Source organism: Psammomys obesus, unplaced genomic scaffold (genome assembly GCF_907164565.1).
Source record: "Psammomys obesus unplaced genomic scaffold, mPsaObe1.curated_primary_1811, whole genome shotgun sequence".
In the NCBI taxonomy this organism is placed as follows: domain Eukaryota; kingdom Metazoa; phylum Chordata; class Mammalia; order Rodentia; family Muridae; genus Psammomys; species Psammomys obesus.
Genome location: NW_026590061.1, coordinates 2576463 through 2594577, shown reverse-complemented (window position 1 = coordinate 2594577; position 18115 = coordinate 2576463). Strand labels below are relative to the sequence as shown.

The window sequence follows — 18115 nt, the reverse complement described above, 5'->3', positions numbered from 1 at the left end:
AAGCTGTGTTTAGGGCAGAGTTCCCTGCTGGGGTGGCCCTGGCTAAGGTACCTAGCTGTGTTTGGGACAGAGTTCCCTGCTGGGGTGGCCCTGGCTAAGCGGTAGAGCGCCACTATCCATCTCATCACACTCTGCCTCCGTGGTAGCCTCCCTCCCTCTCCTGAGGCTCTGGTTTGACCCTGCTTACTCCCTCCAGGACCAGAAGTTGTCTGTCCTGGGCCTCATTTTCTTTTCAATTGTTCCCTAGTGTATCCTGAACTGCCTAACGGGCATTCTAAGGATTTATTATTTTCTCTAACTGAAAACTAGGAGGGCAGGTGCTGAATACATAAAAACGCCAGAATGTAAAAGCATAGTAACAAGCCATTGGCATAAGACACAATAACCAGGCAAGCAAGATAAGTGTAGATAAAAATGTGGCACCTGGTGGGCCAGAATGTAGATGTTGTGTCCAACGTCCTTGGGAGAAACGCCATCATCCCCTCCTTCCTCGTCCCCATGGTCACATTCCAGTCCTTGGTTATAGGCATTCTTCATCACATCCACCTAGCAATAAATAAATGATAATAAATAACAAGAACAGGGTCTGAGGGATGGCAGCAATACTTCAGGTTGTCTGCGAACTCAAAATTGGGAAGCTTCTTGTCACTCAAAACCATAAACACTCTAAATAAACAAACACTGCATTTTCTCTCACATGCAAACTTCACATTTAAGTGTGTGTGTGTGCCTGTGCATGCATGTACGCACACACACGTGTACCTATCTGTACCATGTGATGGTAGACGGGAGGCTGTGAAGACAGAAAGAGAACTAAAGGAAAGGAAAAGTAGCTAGAACAGGGCAATGAAATACATGTGAAAAGAAAGGGCAGGGATATGAGGGGAAGAGGGACCAGCAAAAGGGAAGCCGGGATTGAGAACAAGTAAAATGGCTTATCTCTCAGCTCCCACTGTCAACTACACACAGCCTAGGGCTGTCCGAGGAAGCTCCGACAGGAGGCTGCCTCCTAGGGCTGGCCTATGGAGTGCTCTCTTGATTGCTAACTGCGGGAGGGCCCAGCCCACTGTGGGCGGCACCGTCCCTAGGCAGGTCTGGCCTGGGCTACAAGAGAGAAGTAAACGGATGGGAGCTCGGGCACAGGCCAGCAAGAGGCCTGTGCTCCTGCCTTTACTTCCCTCGGTGAAGAACTGACCTGGCCCTGTAAGCCAAAGAGAGCCTCCCTCCCCATGCTTTTGGTCATGATGTTTATCATGGAAGAAGAAACGCAACTAGCATAACTTATTAGTGAAAAAAAAACATAATAAAATTAAAAATACATACTAACTTAAAAATAATTTAAAACATATTCTTGAAAACCATCATATTGTTACTGTGTTTCCCATTTACTTTGAAAGTTTCTGTTCATGTCTTTGAACATCAGCACTCTGAGGTCTGAGGTCTCCAAGATTTAAGAGAGTTTGGAATCCTGAGAAACATTCACTATTTACTGAACACAGTAAATATTTGTGGATATAAACATGTTTTTGTTTTGGTCCCAGGTGTGGGATGCAGGGCTGATTCAGATTGTCCACAGCAGCAGACTATTTGCCTTGAGGTCTTTGCCAGCTGCAGACAGTTTAAATCTGAGGACTTTGGGAGAGAAGAAATGCCAGAAACCAGAGAGTGTGGAGCGGAGAAAGAAGAAGCCATTGCTGCTAACTCCCTTCGGCTCCTGTTACTGCTGATGCAATGAGACAAGAAGTTGGAGATCTGGACTGGACTGGCTCCAAGGAACCCGACGACCCTAACCAGCAGGAAGCAGCTAAGAGAACTGCACCCCCTCTCCCACTAACTCTCTCTCCTACCTGATGTTGGAAAGGATCGGGGTGGAGCACGGAGAAGGAGATATAAGAAATGTAAACAAAAGGGTTTTTAGAAAGTACACTGACACCGGGCACTGAGGAACCTGCAATGGACAAGGACAGCATCTCCACTCAGAGGTCCTGTCCAGCAGGAGGCCAGCAAGAAAGAGGTAGGGACAGCAGCTCACTGTCCCTATAAGGGGCCTGGGGTGGCCATGTCACTCAGTTTGTGGATGGGTCACGAAGAAGGGCGCACATGACAGGAAAAGGTGTTAAGGGCAGAGGAGACCATCTTCAAACAGTGGGGCACAGTGCCACTGTCAAGTAAGAGTGTGGCAGCAGCTTCGGCCCCCACGGCACCCAGCCGCACCCCTGATGTGGGGGACTTAATCATGAGCACACTGAGCACCTCGACAGGTATCTCAGACCTACTGCTTTCAGAGCATGCCGAATGACGTCATAGCGTGCATGCCTGAGGGGGGAGGAACAGCACACAGGGACACACTCCTCGGATCCAGCGCCTGCCTCCTCTTCCCGTGAGGCCAGGCACCGTGTGGCAGCTCATTTGTACGAATGATTTTCCAAACATGCAAATCAAATCTATCTGCTTTGGAAGAGTGCAGCTAGAACCCAGGGTGTGGCATGCTGTTCACGCCTTCCACACACACTCTTCTTCCTTGGTTCCCCGAGGACCTGGCTTCAGACCTAAGGATTTCAAACTTCACACATACTCGATTCCCGATGTAAAGTGGGGCAGTCTGCAGGGCGACTCTGCTCCAGGCACACTCATCTCCAGGTTGTTCACAGTATGTAATGTGGTACAAACATTACGTGCTCCATTGCATCGATCAGAAAAAACAAGATGAGCATCTGTAGGTGTTGGTGCAGTGTGCTCTTTAAAAAGTGCTCTTGACCCACAGACTGTGAACTTACAGGGCTGAGCCCACTAACAGCCAACTGCACCCACGAATCGTTAATCATCGGGAAGGAGGGAAGGAGGGAAGGAGGGAAAAAGGGAGGGAGGGAAGAAAGGAAGGAAGAAAGGAAGGAAGGAAGGAAGGAAGGAAGGAAGGAAGGAAGGAAGGAAGGAAGGAAGGAAGGAAGAAATTTTACAGAGATGTATATTTGCAAAAGTCAGTTGTATTTAGCCAGAGTGTGGTAATTTGGTTAAAGGAAGTGCTTAACAGTGGATTAAACTAGCAAATCAGTCTGCGGCAATGACGGATGGCAAGCGTGTCCCTGCTCTCTCGGAGACCCCAGGTCAGTTCCTGGCACCCACATCAGGGGCTTACACCAGCCTACAGTTGAGGCTCCAGGGGATCCACACCCTTCGCTGGCCTCCAAGCACACGAGAACACGTGTGACATGCATACACATAGATACACACACAGGAATAAAAACAAAAGCTAATTCTACGACAAACAGAAGCCAGTGACTCCACAGTCCGGGGCCCAGGGCCTTCCCCGTGGTGGCCCCACCCCACAAGGCTCTTACCAGCTCCCTGGGTCTCATGTTGAAGAGGGTCCTCTCCGCATTCTCGCTGTCGTGTCTGCTCTCCATAATGGCCAGCAAGAGCTTGGAGGCGTTGTTCTGGGGACAGGGACTGGGTCAGTCCACACGCAAGGTCCACACCACAGGTTAACCAACCCCTGCGTTTGAGCCAACTGAGATCTCCCAGGCCCTTTTTGCTTTCTCAGTCAAATTCGAAACTTCTTATTTATTTTCTCTTACTGACATTTGCAAATAGAGTGTTTTACTTTATTGTTGATACAAAATAAAAGCAATGAGTCATGAAAGGTGGGGGGGGATATTTTTAAATCACAGGCGTTTTAAACTGAGTAGATGCTGCATTAAATAGAACTATATTTTCGTTTTTGTTAATTTTTAAAAAATTATTATTTATTACAGTGTATTCACTTTGTATCCCAGCTGTTGCCCCCTCCATTGTCTCCTCCCAGCCCCACTCTCCCACCCTCTTCTCTCCCTATGTCCCTCTCTTAGTCCACTGACAGGGGAGGTCCTCCTCTCCTTCCATCTGACCCTAGCCTATCAGGTCTCATCAGGCAGCTCAGTGTTCATGTGGGTTCCCTAGTAATAGGAACACAGACTGTGTCTGACATGGACTCAGTGGCTGGTTCTTTGATCACCCCCTGTGAGGGGGGAGCAGCTTCACCAGGCCACAGAGGAAGATGATGCAGCCAATCCTGATGAGACCTGATAGACTGTATTCTCTCTCAGTGCTTTCTAATTGAATTTCTATGATGACACTAACAATCAGACAAACAGGAATCAGTGGCATTTTATGGACATGGCATAAAATTTAAAGAATTTAGTACAACCGTTTTAAAAATGAAGTGACAATATTAGTAGCATATTGAAATTGCATATACATTTGTGAGTCATTTGTGAGAATATTTGAAGTTCTAAATTCATGAGTTAGAAATAAAATGGTGATCTGCTGAGAACTTGCTTGTTTCATCATGTTTATTATTCAGTGTTTGGAAGTTATTAATAACATCCATTATTGTCTTAATTAAGAATGAAATCAGTTAATGTTGCTGGATGTATTTCGATTGTTATAAAATACTATCTCAAATATTGTTATTTATCAGAGTACGAAGGCCTCTTCAGCGCTACACGGGCATGGGAGGGAAGCGCTCTGTCCCCACCTAGATAAAACCTTTCTCTCTACAGACGTCAGAGAGGAGAACGAAGTAGAGAGAAATGGTTTAAAGACACTTTTAGAGGCAGAGTCCATATGTTTCTAGAGTGATAAAAGCAAGCTGAGTTCATGTTTGGGGTAGGGGACAAAGCACTAAATGATAAGATTGTGCGAACTAACACAATGTTAGATTTGGTTCCACATTCTCCACAGGGCTCCCAAAACTGCCTCATGCCACCTTTAAAGGGACATCTAAAGATTCCAAAGATAACGAGGGTGATGGCCACCGTGAAGAATTTCAGGGCGGAGTGGGATCTTTTTTTATTTTTCCTGTTCCAGTTTCATATTTTACAGATATTTCAAATCCTACAATCAACTTTCATAATCTAGGGTCCAAACAATATGCCTTAAAAATAAGGCGAGGGGACTGGGGAGCCGGCAAACCCTTCCAGCTGTGTGAGCAAACCCCAAGAGCTCAGAATGGCAGCCTGGCAGCGCTGGCTGTGTCCTCTAATGAGCCAGCCACATGCTGCAGGGCCGGTAGAAAGGGCTGCGGACGTGTCCAGTTTCTGAATGTCACCGGCAGTGTGGCGCTTTTAACCAATTACCTTCTCGTACTTTCTGAGAATAGAAAGAAATCTTGCAAATGACCCCCTGAAATCTAAACCAATTTGGAATTACATGAGCCTGGATGTATTAAAAAACCCAACACAAGTTCTCCAGTTAGCAAGGGATTTTCCTTCCAGTGGAAGCCAGATTCTTCCTAAACAAAACACAAACAACCCCCCTCTCAACAAATGTGGCACCTTGCACTCACAGACCAGTTACGAAAATGAAAAGACAAAGAGGATGAAACAGATGTCTGAGAAATTCATAAAGCCATACACTAAATGAGTATATAAAGCATAGTTAAAACTGCAGTTTGTATATTATATATTTAATATATCATACAAAACTATACTATGTTGTATAATATCTTATTATGTATAATATATAATTGTATAAAAATTATGTCACAAGTATATCTTTATAGCACTGTAATATACTGTAGGTATATTACTAAAATTATGGATGATTAGGCCATCAAATCTGGGAATCAGCATTACAAGTAGTTTATTATTTACAGGGCCTCATTTCATGACCTCTCACAAACTTGCCAGCATACACAACTCTGCTCTCTTATCAGGAAACAATACATACAACATCTTTAGATTTGAAAGGTATGCTCACGTAAGTCTACGTCAAAGACCACACTTAAGTATTCAAAAGAAGCAAATACGCTGCTGCCCAGGCACGTCCTGACGTATCTGACGGCCATTTGCTTAAGTAAACTGTGCCACTGTAACAAATAAAAGTTGAATGATCCATGTTTTAAAGAAATTCAATCTGAAAGGTTAATAGTGGGTTAAGCTGTCATGCCTTGATTTTTCAGCGTAACATCTGGACTGGTGAATACCGCACACATCTGCACTGTGTGGGGCTATTCGCCAGCCCCCACGCGCTGCGTCATGCAGTGGACACGGGCTGTGCTGTCTAGTGCACCATGCACTGCAGAGCAACAGGACGTGTGTCCTTTTAAACACTGAAGGCGGAGCCTCGGATGCTGTGTCTCAGGAACTGCAGTTAAAGCTGGATTTAACAGAGAATGACAGAGTCTGCACAGTGCCTCCAGGTAGGCTGCCTGTCATGTGTGCCCAGAGCTGACTCACTCACTCACGGGAGCCAGTCAGGGAGGGTGGCCTCTGCTGTGAAGGGGCTGGGGTGGGAGATGCTGGGCAGAGGGTTAGCTGTCACATAAAGCATGGGAAAAGCAGTAAAAACACGAGTAGAGCCCGGCACCACGGTGCCCAGTGTGCACGGACAGCGCTCTGAACCCCCCTTGCTACCTGCACAAAGTTTACTCTCCTGTCTGTGAGGTTGGACAGTCCCGGCTTTACAGGAAAAGTGTTAAGCCGTGCGCTGAGCTTTGTCTGTATGTGCTGGGTGTGAGTGTGGTGCTCCAGAAGGCCACAGATCTCCTCAGGAGTCTCCTTACGAATGCCATCACCTTGTCCTGTGAGACAGCCTCTCAGTGGCGCAAGGTTCACTAACCAGCAGCCATGCTGACAGGCCAGAGATTCCCGGCTCCTCGTTAGCACTAGGATTGAAAGAGCGCGTCACCTCACCAGGCATCTTCACGCAGCTTCTGGGCACCAAACCTGAGCGTGTATTAACTGAGTGACCTCCTCGGCCCCTGCCGTGCGGCCTTCACAACTTATCTAACACCAATAACCCTTTATCAGCGTGTGCATTTCTGTAGGTTGTTTTATTTATTTATTTAGCCTATTTTTGTTTGAACAGAAATTTTTGAATTCCACTATGCTCTTGAGCTTTGATAGATAGAATTTTCTGGAAGTGTGCACCAGGCACAAGATGAATCCCAGGACTGGGAAGGGGCTAGATTCAACCACAACACAGAAAGGAGGAGGAAGACAATGAATTAAAATGCAATATCCCTAGGTGTTCTTTAACTCATCATGGCCACTGGGTCAATTCTCTATCTAGGGCAGATTAAAAACCGAGGACAGCATGATTATGCAGCGTCTTTTGCGTCTCTGTGTAATGAGAACTAGGAAATGAGAACAGAGGGCACAGGGTAAGGAGCTGCCTCAGCGTCTGCCACAGACGCTCACAAATGGCTGCGGCCGAGTCATGCCTTCCCTGGCACGCAGCCGGAGCCTCGAGAGCTCCACCACCCAATCCCGCCATCCCTGAGCTGAGCGACCGTGCCATCTTTTGCACCATCGCTTGGCCTCAGAAGGCTGTGCTGGAAAGCTCGGGGCTACGGTACCTTCAGCTGCAGCACCAAGTCCATTCTGTACTTCCCCAGAGGGTTGATGTCGTTCAGGATCAAGGCAATGATGATGTCAATCCCGTTCGATTCGTGGGTGGCAATGCAGGTCTAGAAGAGGAGATATCTGTGAAATGGCACGCTGGTTTTGACACAACGCCAGAAAGAGTACTAGAAGATTGGAAATTTTAAAACAACAAGTACAGACCATGTCCGACATTTGAATTCGTTTTTGGGTAGGGTCATATAAAAGACTGGTGCTGGTAAGTGCCATGAAAAACACCTGTCTTTCGCATGAAGACCTGCAGAATTTCAGAGATAACTGGGAGAGTTAAAACTTGTCCAGTCAACAAGGCCCAGCGGATCCACCATACAGGAGACCCTTAAACTGTGAATTTTAAGGTACGATCATCCTAAGAACACGAGAAACAGGGAGACTTGTGGCTTTCACAAAACTCTCCGAGCAGAGCTTCTGTGCATGCTGGGCAGAGGGAAAGCTCACAGGATTCCTGAACTGAATGAAGCATTTGTGGAGGGATATGACTGCGCAATGCAAACACACCCGGAGAGAGCAGCTCTCGTACTCTGAGGGGGAAGGCCCAGTGTGCGAGGATTTCCCACTGCACTGTATGGAAGCACCACGAAGGCCATTTTCTTGTGACCTGGCTACCAAGCCACACAAGCAGCCAAGCAGCCTGAGAAACTGAAACCCTGGTGAATCACACAAGAAAAGGCCGCCCCAGCCAGCAGGACGGCGCGGCCTCGTCTCTCCTTATACCAGGACATTTGGGCAGAGCAGAGTATTCCTGTCCAATGCTGACATTATGTCTTGAGGCTTTTCTGCTTGTGGAAACATCTGCCGGACTCAAAGGAAATCTATCTCAAATCATTTCTAGAATTTGCTTGAAGGCCTTCTGTGCATTTTCAGAGCACTGGGAACTATTCAGGTAGGGCGCATTACAATATTATAGTTTTTACTCTGAGAACTCATGTGGTTTCAGTGAAGAGCTTTCAAAACTCAGCTCCATCCTGTTTCCACAGAGTAGAGAAAGCTCTGACAAACTTCCACAAAGTGGCAAAGTAGTGAAAGATATAGGAATCACATGTATATTTTCTATTTCAGGGATAGAATTTTATCAACAATTTCAGCCAACCTCTGAATTTGCATCCTCTGCCTTGACTTTAAATCAACAGGCAAGGATGTCTTCATCGCTGTTAGAAACTACAATATAATCTTGAAAACTAAAGAGAAAAAAATCTACAGACTCTTTTCACGTTCTAAACACACGACAGAGAAGAAAACATTGTAGCAATGACCGACATGTGTCCATTGCGTGGACACACAGCTGTGTGCATACCGTGTGGTCCGTGTGGACATGCAACCTGCAGCACAAGAGCTGCCTTTCCTTGTATTTTCTCTCTGCACCAACCACTGCTGTTTGGTGTCTTTAAAATTTATGTCCAGCAATGTTTGGCATGGAGACGCATTGCCCCTGGGCCTTGCCTGCTCCAAGATGCTTTGAGGATGCTAAACAATTGTCAGAATGTCAGATGACACCAAACCCTTTACTCCCCTATGTGTTCTGCTCTGCCTTGTCCCATAATGTGTCCGCACAGCAAAGCATTCTGGGAGGCAGAGGTGAATGCTGGGTCTCTCACATGTGTGTGCACCAACATCAAAACGCTGCAGTCTGGGCCCAGAAACTGCAGAAATGGAGTGCTGCAGTCAGTGAGCGGATCTCAGGGTCAGAAGTCGTCTATCGGCGAGATGGCAGCAGGGAGGCCCACTTCCCAAGTGTGCCAAGCATATAAAACACATATTAAACCGCAACACACACACACACACTGCAGTGCAGCCAAAGCCACGGAGAATTAGCTCCACACATCTGCACAGATTCCCTGCAGTGAAGGCCTCAACACTATGTTTGGGGAGAAACATAAAATCACCCTTGTTTCAGTCACTTTTTACCTTAAACACTTTCATGGGGATTTCCTCTCACCATGAAGATTAAAATGTGGCCTAAGCTACATCTGAGATGCTGGCCTATGATCCCGCCTCCGTGTGTGTGAGGACAGGGGCAGTGCCTGGCTGAGTGAGCAAGGCTTCACCAGCAGGCTGGCTGCCCGCGTGGCCTGGCTGTGGCTCCAGAATCCCGGCTCCTGTCACGTGATGCTCTGCTGTCATGGTTACCTGGTTTTCATGGCACGGGCCCTGGCAGTACTCCGTTAGGCTCTCCAGAGTCTGGTTGACCAGAGCCACGTTCTTCTCATTGATGTAGAGCCCCAGCAGGCCCAGGCCACCCGTGGTGCTGCCGCAGATGCAGTCCAGAAACTGAAGCGTCTCACACACCAGGTTGTAGTTTGTCTTGTTGTTCTGATTCCTCAAGAAGTTCTGGAGGGTGAGAAGGAAAATGCAACTGAAGGACTGAAAGCAAAACAGGGAAAAAAATTGGTGCTGATGATGTTCAGTTGTGTGTGTGTGTGTGTGCGCGCGCGCGCATGCATGTGTGTGTTGTGTGCATGTGAGTGTGTTTCTCAGTAAAATTCCCTGCCAGTAGGGAATTCAATTGGTCTTTATTAGAAAGTGGAACAGCTTGGGGGAAGGGAGGGGACCAGCAAAAGAGGGGAGTAGTGAGGACACAGACTGGGTAGGACTATAACTAAAAAGATGATGTGTATGAAAATGTCATAATGACACTCGCTATTTTTCACGCTAACTCTAAAATCAGGTAATGCTGAAGTGTGGCTGCACTGAGGGTCTCTTAAAGCAGAAAGGCCCCTCTGGTCCTAGCAGAAGCGCCTTGTCAGAACAAGTCATAACCGATGCTGCTCCACGGTCATCCCTGTAAATCTACAGTGGGTGGAAGTGAGTGTGAGCAGTGGAAAGGAGAAGGAAAATAAAGTGGGTGTTCCTGGAGGCGGAGCCCAACTTCCAAGTGAACCCTCCCTGCCAGCCCCGCCAGGTCCCTGTGCAGCGGGCAGAGGACCATGCGGGGGCGACATGGAGGCCCTGTCAGTGAGCAGTCCTAACTCTGTGAACACACACACACACACACACACACACACACACACACACACACGCTGCTCGCCGCTCACCACCTGTTAGCCCAGACCGTGTCTCAGCGCTAGTGGCGTGACAGGCTTGGGAAGCACTTCCGTGTGTACGGATCAGCATGGCCGAGCGGCAACACAGTCATGTATGAAGGTACTACATGACCAAAGCAGAGGCACCGTATAACGTATAATCTCTTAGCAGAAGGAAGGTTTACATGTACATATCAGTGTTTGTCTGTGCCCAGAATTTTCTGGGAGAAAACAGTCTATTATTAGTGCATTTCCTTTGGGGAACAAGGCTAGGAAAAGGCCGTGAAGAGAAGGGGAGAGAGTTCCTGTTTCAGTGTTCTTACGGGCATCTATTTGTCTGTTTTTAGCTCATTTTTGCCATTTGTTATTAATAACACCGTGGGGGCAGTCCTCCGCAGTCAGTCATTAAGCATCCATCCTGCTCATGGATGTCCCCACCAGCAGAAGCTTGCTCTAAGCTGCAACGTGCTTGTCCACGTGAGCCACGCTCCTCCACCATGCATTCTGGAGTGTCTCCGTGGAGTGGATGGCATTCTGTCTGCACCCACTATCTCCTGCCTTTCGGATCCGTGCGTTCTGGACAACAGTGGACACAGCTCCTCACTCTGCCCTCTGTGTGGACAGACACACAGAGGACCTGGTGACTTAGTGAAACCTCAGCCAGTTCACTATAATCCACTGACAAAACCACTTTCCAGCCATGCTGGCTGGTAGCGTGGCAGAGCTGGCTGCCACGGTGGCCGAGTGTCTTTCTTGGAATCTCTTCAGCCATTCTCATGCCCCCTCAGTCAGGGCAATCACATCTACTCCTTCCTGTGCCTTTGCTAATAGTGCCATAGGCAACGTATACAAATAATGCCACAGAAGGAGTCAAAGTTTCCAGGCAACCCTAGTCCACACATCAGAGGAAACGGCAGTGGTGAGATATTATGATGTGGGGTACATTTGCTAAGCAACTTTCACTATCATAAAAATTCCTTACGTTACTTTGTTTCTAACGAGATGTGAAATGTATTCACTATTGTGGTCCACTACTGTGGACTGGGAAAGATGTATTGAAAAAGTGTTGAAAAATGTGAGTTGAAAAGTGTGAAAGGCAAATGGAACAAAGATGCTCTTCCTGAACAAACACCAGGAGGAGGTGCTCACTGGAACTGAGGTGTGGACACAGAATGACTGTAAATTGGGGGCTTTGTTTTCTTAACGCATAAACTATTTTTCTCTTGTTTTTCTTCCCTCCCTTTCAACAGGGCATTGCTGCCTTTGTAGGTTAGCTCTCCAGAAATCCCTCCAAAATTATGTATCTGTCTCCTTTGATCTGGGCTCCTCCCCGCTGCTGGCTCCTCCTACCGCGGGCTCCTCCCACCCCGGGCCCCTCCCTGCTGCTGGCTCCTCCCACCGCGGGCCCCTCCTTGCTGCGGGATCCGCACCCGCTGCTAGCTCCTCCCACCACGGGCTCCTCCCCGCTGCTGGCTCCTCCCACCTCGGGCTCCTCCTACCGCGGGCCCCTCCCCGCCGCTGACTCCTCCCCGCCGCTGGCTCCGCCCACCGCGGGCTCCAGGGGTCACCAGCACGCGGCCAGGGCTGTGAAGTACCTGAAGCTCCCGGTTGTGGTTCTCACACAGCAGCTGCAGGAACCTGAGGATGGGCCGCATGATGGTGATGGCAGGGCTCATGGTGACCTCCTCTGCAGACTTCTCCTCCGCACCTCCTGTTTCCTGGCCCGGGCACACCGTGTCCGCCTCCGGGTCCATCTCCCTTCTGTACACACAGTAGGCCTTCGATGTCACCGACGATGCCTCTGCTAGCTGCCCTCTCATCCCCTCCTTCAAGTGCAGCGATGAGTCTCTCGCTGAAAAGCAAGCAGGTATATTTCTGAACTAGGTTTTTCTTATTTATTTATTTACTAAAGGAAAATACAAACCAAACAACAATTAGGGATCCGAATTTTCCCATAACTGAATTTTAAAATCACCTAACAAGAGGTTCAATAATTTTCTGAAGGGGACTTGAGTAACAGCTAAAAAGTTAACAACAGTGACCAGAAGAAAAGTCCTAATTTTTAGCTAATTTCAGAATTTCTGAGGTATAAAAGTGTATCGCAAAGACACATAGCATGTGTACAGATGTGCACAAATGGTTTTACAAGTGTATCTCGAAGAGCCAGAGAGGTAGCATCTTAGCTGCTTTTCTGTTCGGATAAACACCATGACTTGGGCAACTTGGGGAGAAGGGGATTTTTCCACCTTACAACTCTCAGGACACACCTCATCACTGAGGGAAGTCAGGGCAGGAACCTGGAGGCAGGAACTGAAGCAGAGGCCATGGAGGGGCTGCTTACTGGCTTGCCTCAGCCTGCTTTCTTACAGGAAGCAGGACCACCTGCCCAGGGGTGGCACCACTCACAATGGGCTGGGCCCCACAGCAGTCATTGACCAAGACAATGCTCTATAGACTTCCCTTAAGGTCAGCCTTACTGAGGCATTTTCCCAGTTAAGGTTCCTTCTTCCCAGTCATGTCTAGCTATGTATCAAGCTGACAAAAACCAACTAGCAGAGATGGCTTAGTGGTTCACAGCACTTGCTGCTCTTCCAGGGGGCTGGGTTGAGTTCCCGGTAATGGTATTAGGATGCTCCTGTAACTAACAGTATTAGTTACCTCCTGTAACTCCAGCCCCAGGAGATCCAACACCACCTCTGGCCTCTGTGAAACCCACACATGCGGCACACATAGAGAGAACAAGAATGGATCAAGAAACTTGTACACACGTAAGAATTCCTATAGATCTCATGGAAAAAAATAATAAATTGCAAAATGATAACACCCCTGCAGTTTGTATTTAACTGACAATAACTCGGTTGTTTCAAATATAAACACTTTATAAATTCTGTCCTCAGAGTTTAATTTCCTCAGAAAGTTTTGGATGGTTTTCTTTACTGCACAGAACAATGAATTCAAAGTTCTTTCATGGTGCTTGCTGCTTCCACACCGATTAAACGCCGATTTATTTTGGTCCTGCAGGACTATTCTAGGGTCAGTTCCCTGACCAAAATCCTTTATAGATGGAAGTCCACACTGGAAACACAGGAGATAATTAAACCCCAAGAAGAAAGATGACAAAGCTGCGTGAGATTCAAATGCTCCGGTGCTTTCTTCTCTCACACCATTTCCCCAGGAAGCGCCTCACCTCTCATCCGAGGGCCCAAGGCCACGAGGTCACTGTCATCATCTCTCTTCTTGCTCCCTAAGTCTATGGTGTTGACAGTCACTGTGGATCTGATCTCTTTCTGAGCAGCTTTCATCCGATCATAAAGGACTTTGAAGAATTTTTCTGACTTTTTTTGTTCATGCAACTGCTGGTAGAAAGAATACTGCAGAGAAAGCATAGTTTAAAATATCAGTCCCTGAGGCAAGAAAAACAGTAGTTTATTCTGAAATAAACACAGCCCTTACAGATAAAAGCACAGTTGCTGCCTTTTATTTATCCCACAAATGAACAGGCTTTTGGTCTCTCATTCCACTTAGTATGTACTAATAATACATGGTATTACATTAGCAATAACAGCTCGAGTTTACTAAGCACCTTCCATTAAAATCTAACATATTCCATATTCTACCTGATATATCCTTTCTGCCTGTATTTTTTATTGTAAGAGTACAGTAAGTCGTTATAGTAAATGATTTTTTTTTTAGTCTGATAGTATTATGAAGCTGTGTAGTGATTCAGTACACACTTATTGAAAGCCTACTATGTGTTGGGTCCTAATTGTTGCTAGCAACCAAACAAAAAGAGAAAGGTGCGCACATGAGTCTGTAACCCGAAGTGAGGCAGGGCCACTCACTCGTGACTGTCCTGTATCAATAAGGACTCCCTATTAGGTGACGAAGTTGTTTTTCTTGTATCGAACTGATAGTAAATTTAATTTAGGTGGTGTTACCATGACAACCTCGCTCGTGAGAACCCACTGGTAAATAATATCTTATTAAGTTGTTTTGTTACGACATAAATTATGATGCTTTACATGTAGTTTAGGGGAAAACGACTGAAAAGAATCTAATTTATCATCAATAATGACGCGGAGAGGATTTAAGATCAAATGTGTGGTAAGCCGTGCCACAGTGGTGTGTGGCAATGCTGAGCTGTGGCGACTAGTCTCTCTGTTAGGGACTTTATGGAAAATCCAGAAGAACTGACAGGAGGGGGGGTACTCCAGAGGAGATGTAATTTAACGGCTGGAGAAAGTTTAACCCTATCCATAAGACACTGATATAAAAATATACACAGAGGAGAGAGACAGGAAGAAAATCAATACAGTGAACCTTTGGTAAAGGACAAAGGGCGGTTTCCGTAAGCTTCCTGAGAGGCGGTGTGAAGAGACACGTGATCTCCTGATCGGTGAAACCAGCCACACGCAGGCAGGCTGGGATATCTGACAGTTACTGACACATCTTCCTGAGGGAATGGCTGGAGCCCACTAACTCAGGTGACGCGCATGCACGCCATCTCGCCATCTCTTCCATGGACAGCATCTGCGCACAGCCTTCAGCGTCAGTCTGTCAGGGGACGCTCCCTAGCACTGTGTCCAGCCTCTTCCAGGAGCAGCACAAAAAGCCGGCAGTAACCATGGCAACTGCACTGAAACAGCCAAGCTGGCTCTGATGGCTTGCAGGATAAGGGCGGCACCCACAGACCTCCGTGGTCCCACAAATTAAGCTGTTGTCTGAGCTCTATTTAACATACCTGACAGGGAGGTGACGCAAGGCTCTGGTGCATTGGGGAGGAAGTCTCGGGAACATTGAGCTCTATTAAGACACAGCTTTTTAGTTAGGGGGTCCATTCACACCCCCATGTCACAGATACTTTCGGGCCAACAGTGTGATGAGCAGAGAGTTTTCACTCCATGCAACAGTGAGGCAGAGAATCTGCCACGTTATGTAACCCACGTGCGGCAGCACTCGATGTAGTTTTATATAAATGATGCTTTCACGGGTCTATGGCGCACACCCGTGCTGGGCAAGCCACGAACAAAGTATGTGTCATGGGTTAACCAGACAGCATAGTGTCTACCCAAAGACAGCACGCTACGAACAACAAGGAAGGTCAGGGGAGACTCTAAGGCCTTTAGCTTCCTTTCCAGTTGCTGCAATAAAGCACACTGTCAAAAGAAACTTGGGGGAGACGGGCTCCTCAGCTCTCAGCTATAGGTTAAAATCGACCACGGCACGGAAGCTGCAGCAGCAGGAGCTGGAGGGAATTTGGCATGCCCATGATCAGTACAGAATGCAAGCAGCTTCTCTGCTCTGACCTGGTGCAGGATCCCTGCCTAGGGAATGGTGCCACCCCTAGTGGGTGGCTCATCCCGCATCGATCAAGACAAGCCCACAGGCATATCGGAGGCTGGCCTCATCTAGACCAACCCTCACTGAGACTTTCCTCCCGGGTGATTCTAGATTATGTCACATTGACAACTGTGAGCGGTCATCCCACCAAGATGCCCGCTCACATGCAGTCAGCCACTGTCCCTTCCTAGGGCTACTGAAATAGAAGGTGATTTCTGCAAAGGAGAGCATCATTGTGGCTAGAGCCCAGAGCCAGCAGCAGGAGCGCAAACCCCAGCTCTGTCTCCGAGCGGCCATGGGAGCTGCGTTCTGCTTGTTTCCACCTAGGATCAAACACATTTCATCACTGGCTATTGGAGGCTTAGTCAGATTCATGTATGTAAAAATGGGTCCTAGTCCTCAGTAACCTTTGTGTTTTATTTCTTTTTTTCTTTTTGAGACAGTGTCTCACTCTATGGCCAGGTTGGCCTCCAAACAACACCCCTGGCTCAGCCTCCAGAGTCCTGGGGTCACAACTGTGAACCACAATACCTAGCTTTGATTTTTCTCATCATTGGTGTTCGAAGCTACAACTTCTTCCATCCACCAGCCCACATCCAATCAAGTATATTGAGCACAGGAAGTAACTCTTAACGAAAGGATTCATGCTGGTTCAGGATAACCGAAGCGAGGCAGCTTAGATAGCCGTGAGTTGGAAAGGGAAACACTGCTGACTAGAGAGATTATGACTATGAAACTCAGAGCGATTGCTGCTCTTACAGACGACCCCCGTTCAGCTCTTAGCACCCACATGGAGCCCATAACCCTCTGCAACTCCAGCTTCAGGGGATCCAGGATCTCCTGGCCTCCATAGGCACACCCAACATACACAGAGATAAAAGCAGCTCTTGTAAACTTCCTACAGGATTGGCAGGAGTCTCGTGGAGCGCATGATGTGAATGAGAAATGTCCCCATAAGTGCCTGCCCTGAACACCAAGCCAGCGGTGCTGTGTGTGAGGTCCTGGAGTGTTAGAATGTGAAGCCTGGACAGAGAAAGCATGTCACAGGTGGGGGACCATCCCCCTAGCTTGCTGGACAGTCTGAGGGACTACCCAGCCTCGCCCCCTCCAGCTTGCTCTCTTCCTGTGTGAGGGGGGTACAGTCTCTCAGCTCCTGGCCCCTGCTGCCTGCTGCCTCGCCTCCCCTGCTCTTATGGATTCTCCCTCAGGAGCAGTCCACATTACTGCTGCCCCTTCAACAGGCCTGTGAGGCTTATTATTTGTTTGTTTGCTGCTGCAAATAAGACTGAACCCATGGCCTCAGAAACACTAACACTGTTTACTACTGAGCTACAGGCCTGGCTCCCCATTTACTTTTAAATTTGAGAGCAGCTTTCCTTAACTTCACCAGACTGGCCTCGAGCTTGCTCTATAGCTCGAGCTTTCCTTGAACTTGTGGTCCTCCTGCCTCAGTCTCCTGAGCACTGAGATTACAGGTTTGTATCACCAGCTCAGAATGTGCAGGGGTATGTGTGTGTGTGTGTGTGTGTGTGTGTGTGTGTGTGTGTGTGTATTAACTGGCTATAAAAGACTGTGAAAAAATAGAAAATAGCCTATCACACATACATTAAAACTGTTGACAATTAACTGGAGAGCTACAATGTAAGACCAACACTAGAACAAAGTCACACAGAGACGGTACGAAGCCAGACCCGAGGCTGTGTGTCGCACCTCAGCTAGAGGAGAAGGCTTTGTCAAGAGCCATCACTCATAAACGTATCCACACCGAACAGTAACTAGCACTAGAGAGTTCCAAACCCAAACAGCGTAGGGACGAAGGTGTGTCCCAAACCTTCAAGGGTCTTTAGTTTACCAGATGGAACCTGGGGCCCACATGGAGAGACCCAGTGAGAGAAACATTACCCTGACCATCTGCAAGTCACAGCAAGGTCACGTGGCCACTCACAGTCATCCTGCCCAATGGGGCAGGGACCTGAGAGGAGACACTGAGCTGAGTCCTCCCAAAGAGCACAGAAGACATGACATGATACGCCTGGGGATGACAAAGAGAAAGAGCAAGGGGGACAGCGAGATGAGAGAGGTAGCGGGGACACAGAGAACCGCAGGGGAAGAAGTCAGGTCTCCATCAGGAGTCTGCCTGTGCAGGAGAGATCTGAAACAGGTACAACATAGTGTTCTTGAGAATGTCACTGGGGGCAGCAGAGTGAATGTTATAAGACACGCAACCCAGAACCTGGGAGACACAGGCACAGTACAGCGAACTGTAGGAGGGAGCCATGATGAAGCTCTGAGGAGCAGGGACACCGGCTAGGGATGAGAGAGGGCAGAGGAGGAGCAGAAACACCCGGGCTTGTA

The 18115-nt window shown here is 47.8% G+C and overlaps 1 protein-coding gene across 1 annotated transcript in view; it reads right to left on the bottom strand.

Moving 5' to 3' along the window:
- The window catches only part of Itpr2 (inositol 1,4,5-trisphosphate receptor type 2), a gene marked incomplete at its 3' end in the record, with an annotated part of 262276 nt that overhangs the window by 59095 nt on the left and 185066 nt on the right, over nt 1-18115 (bottom strand). Inside the window, 6 exon segments of the mRNA XM_055605618.1 lie at nt 424-546; nt 3339-3434; nt 7337-7447; nt 9528-9728; nt 12016-12272; nt 13608-13791. Of these exon segments, the coding sequence (XP_055461593.1) occupies nt 424-546; nt 3339-3434; nt 7337-7447; nt 9528-9728; nt 12016-12272; nt 13608-13791 (972 nt within the window).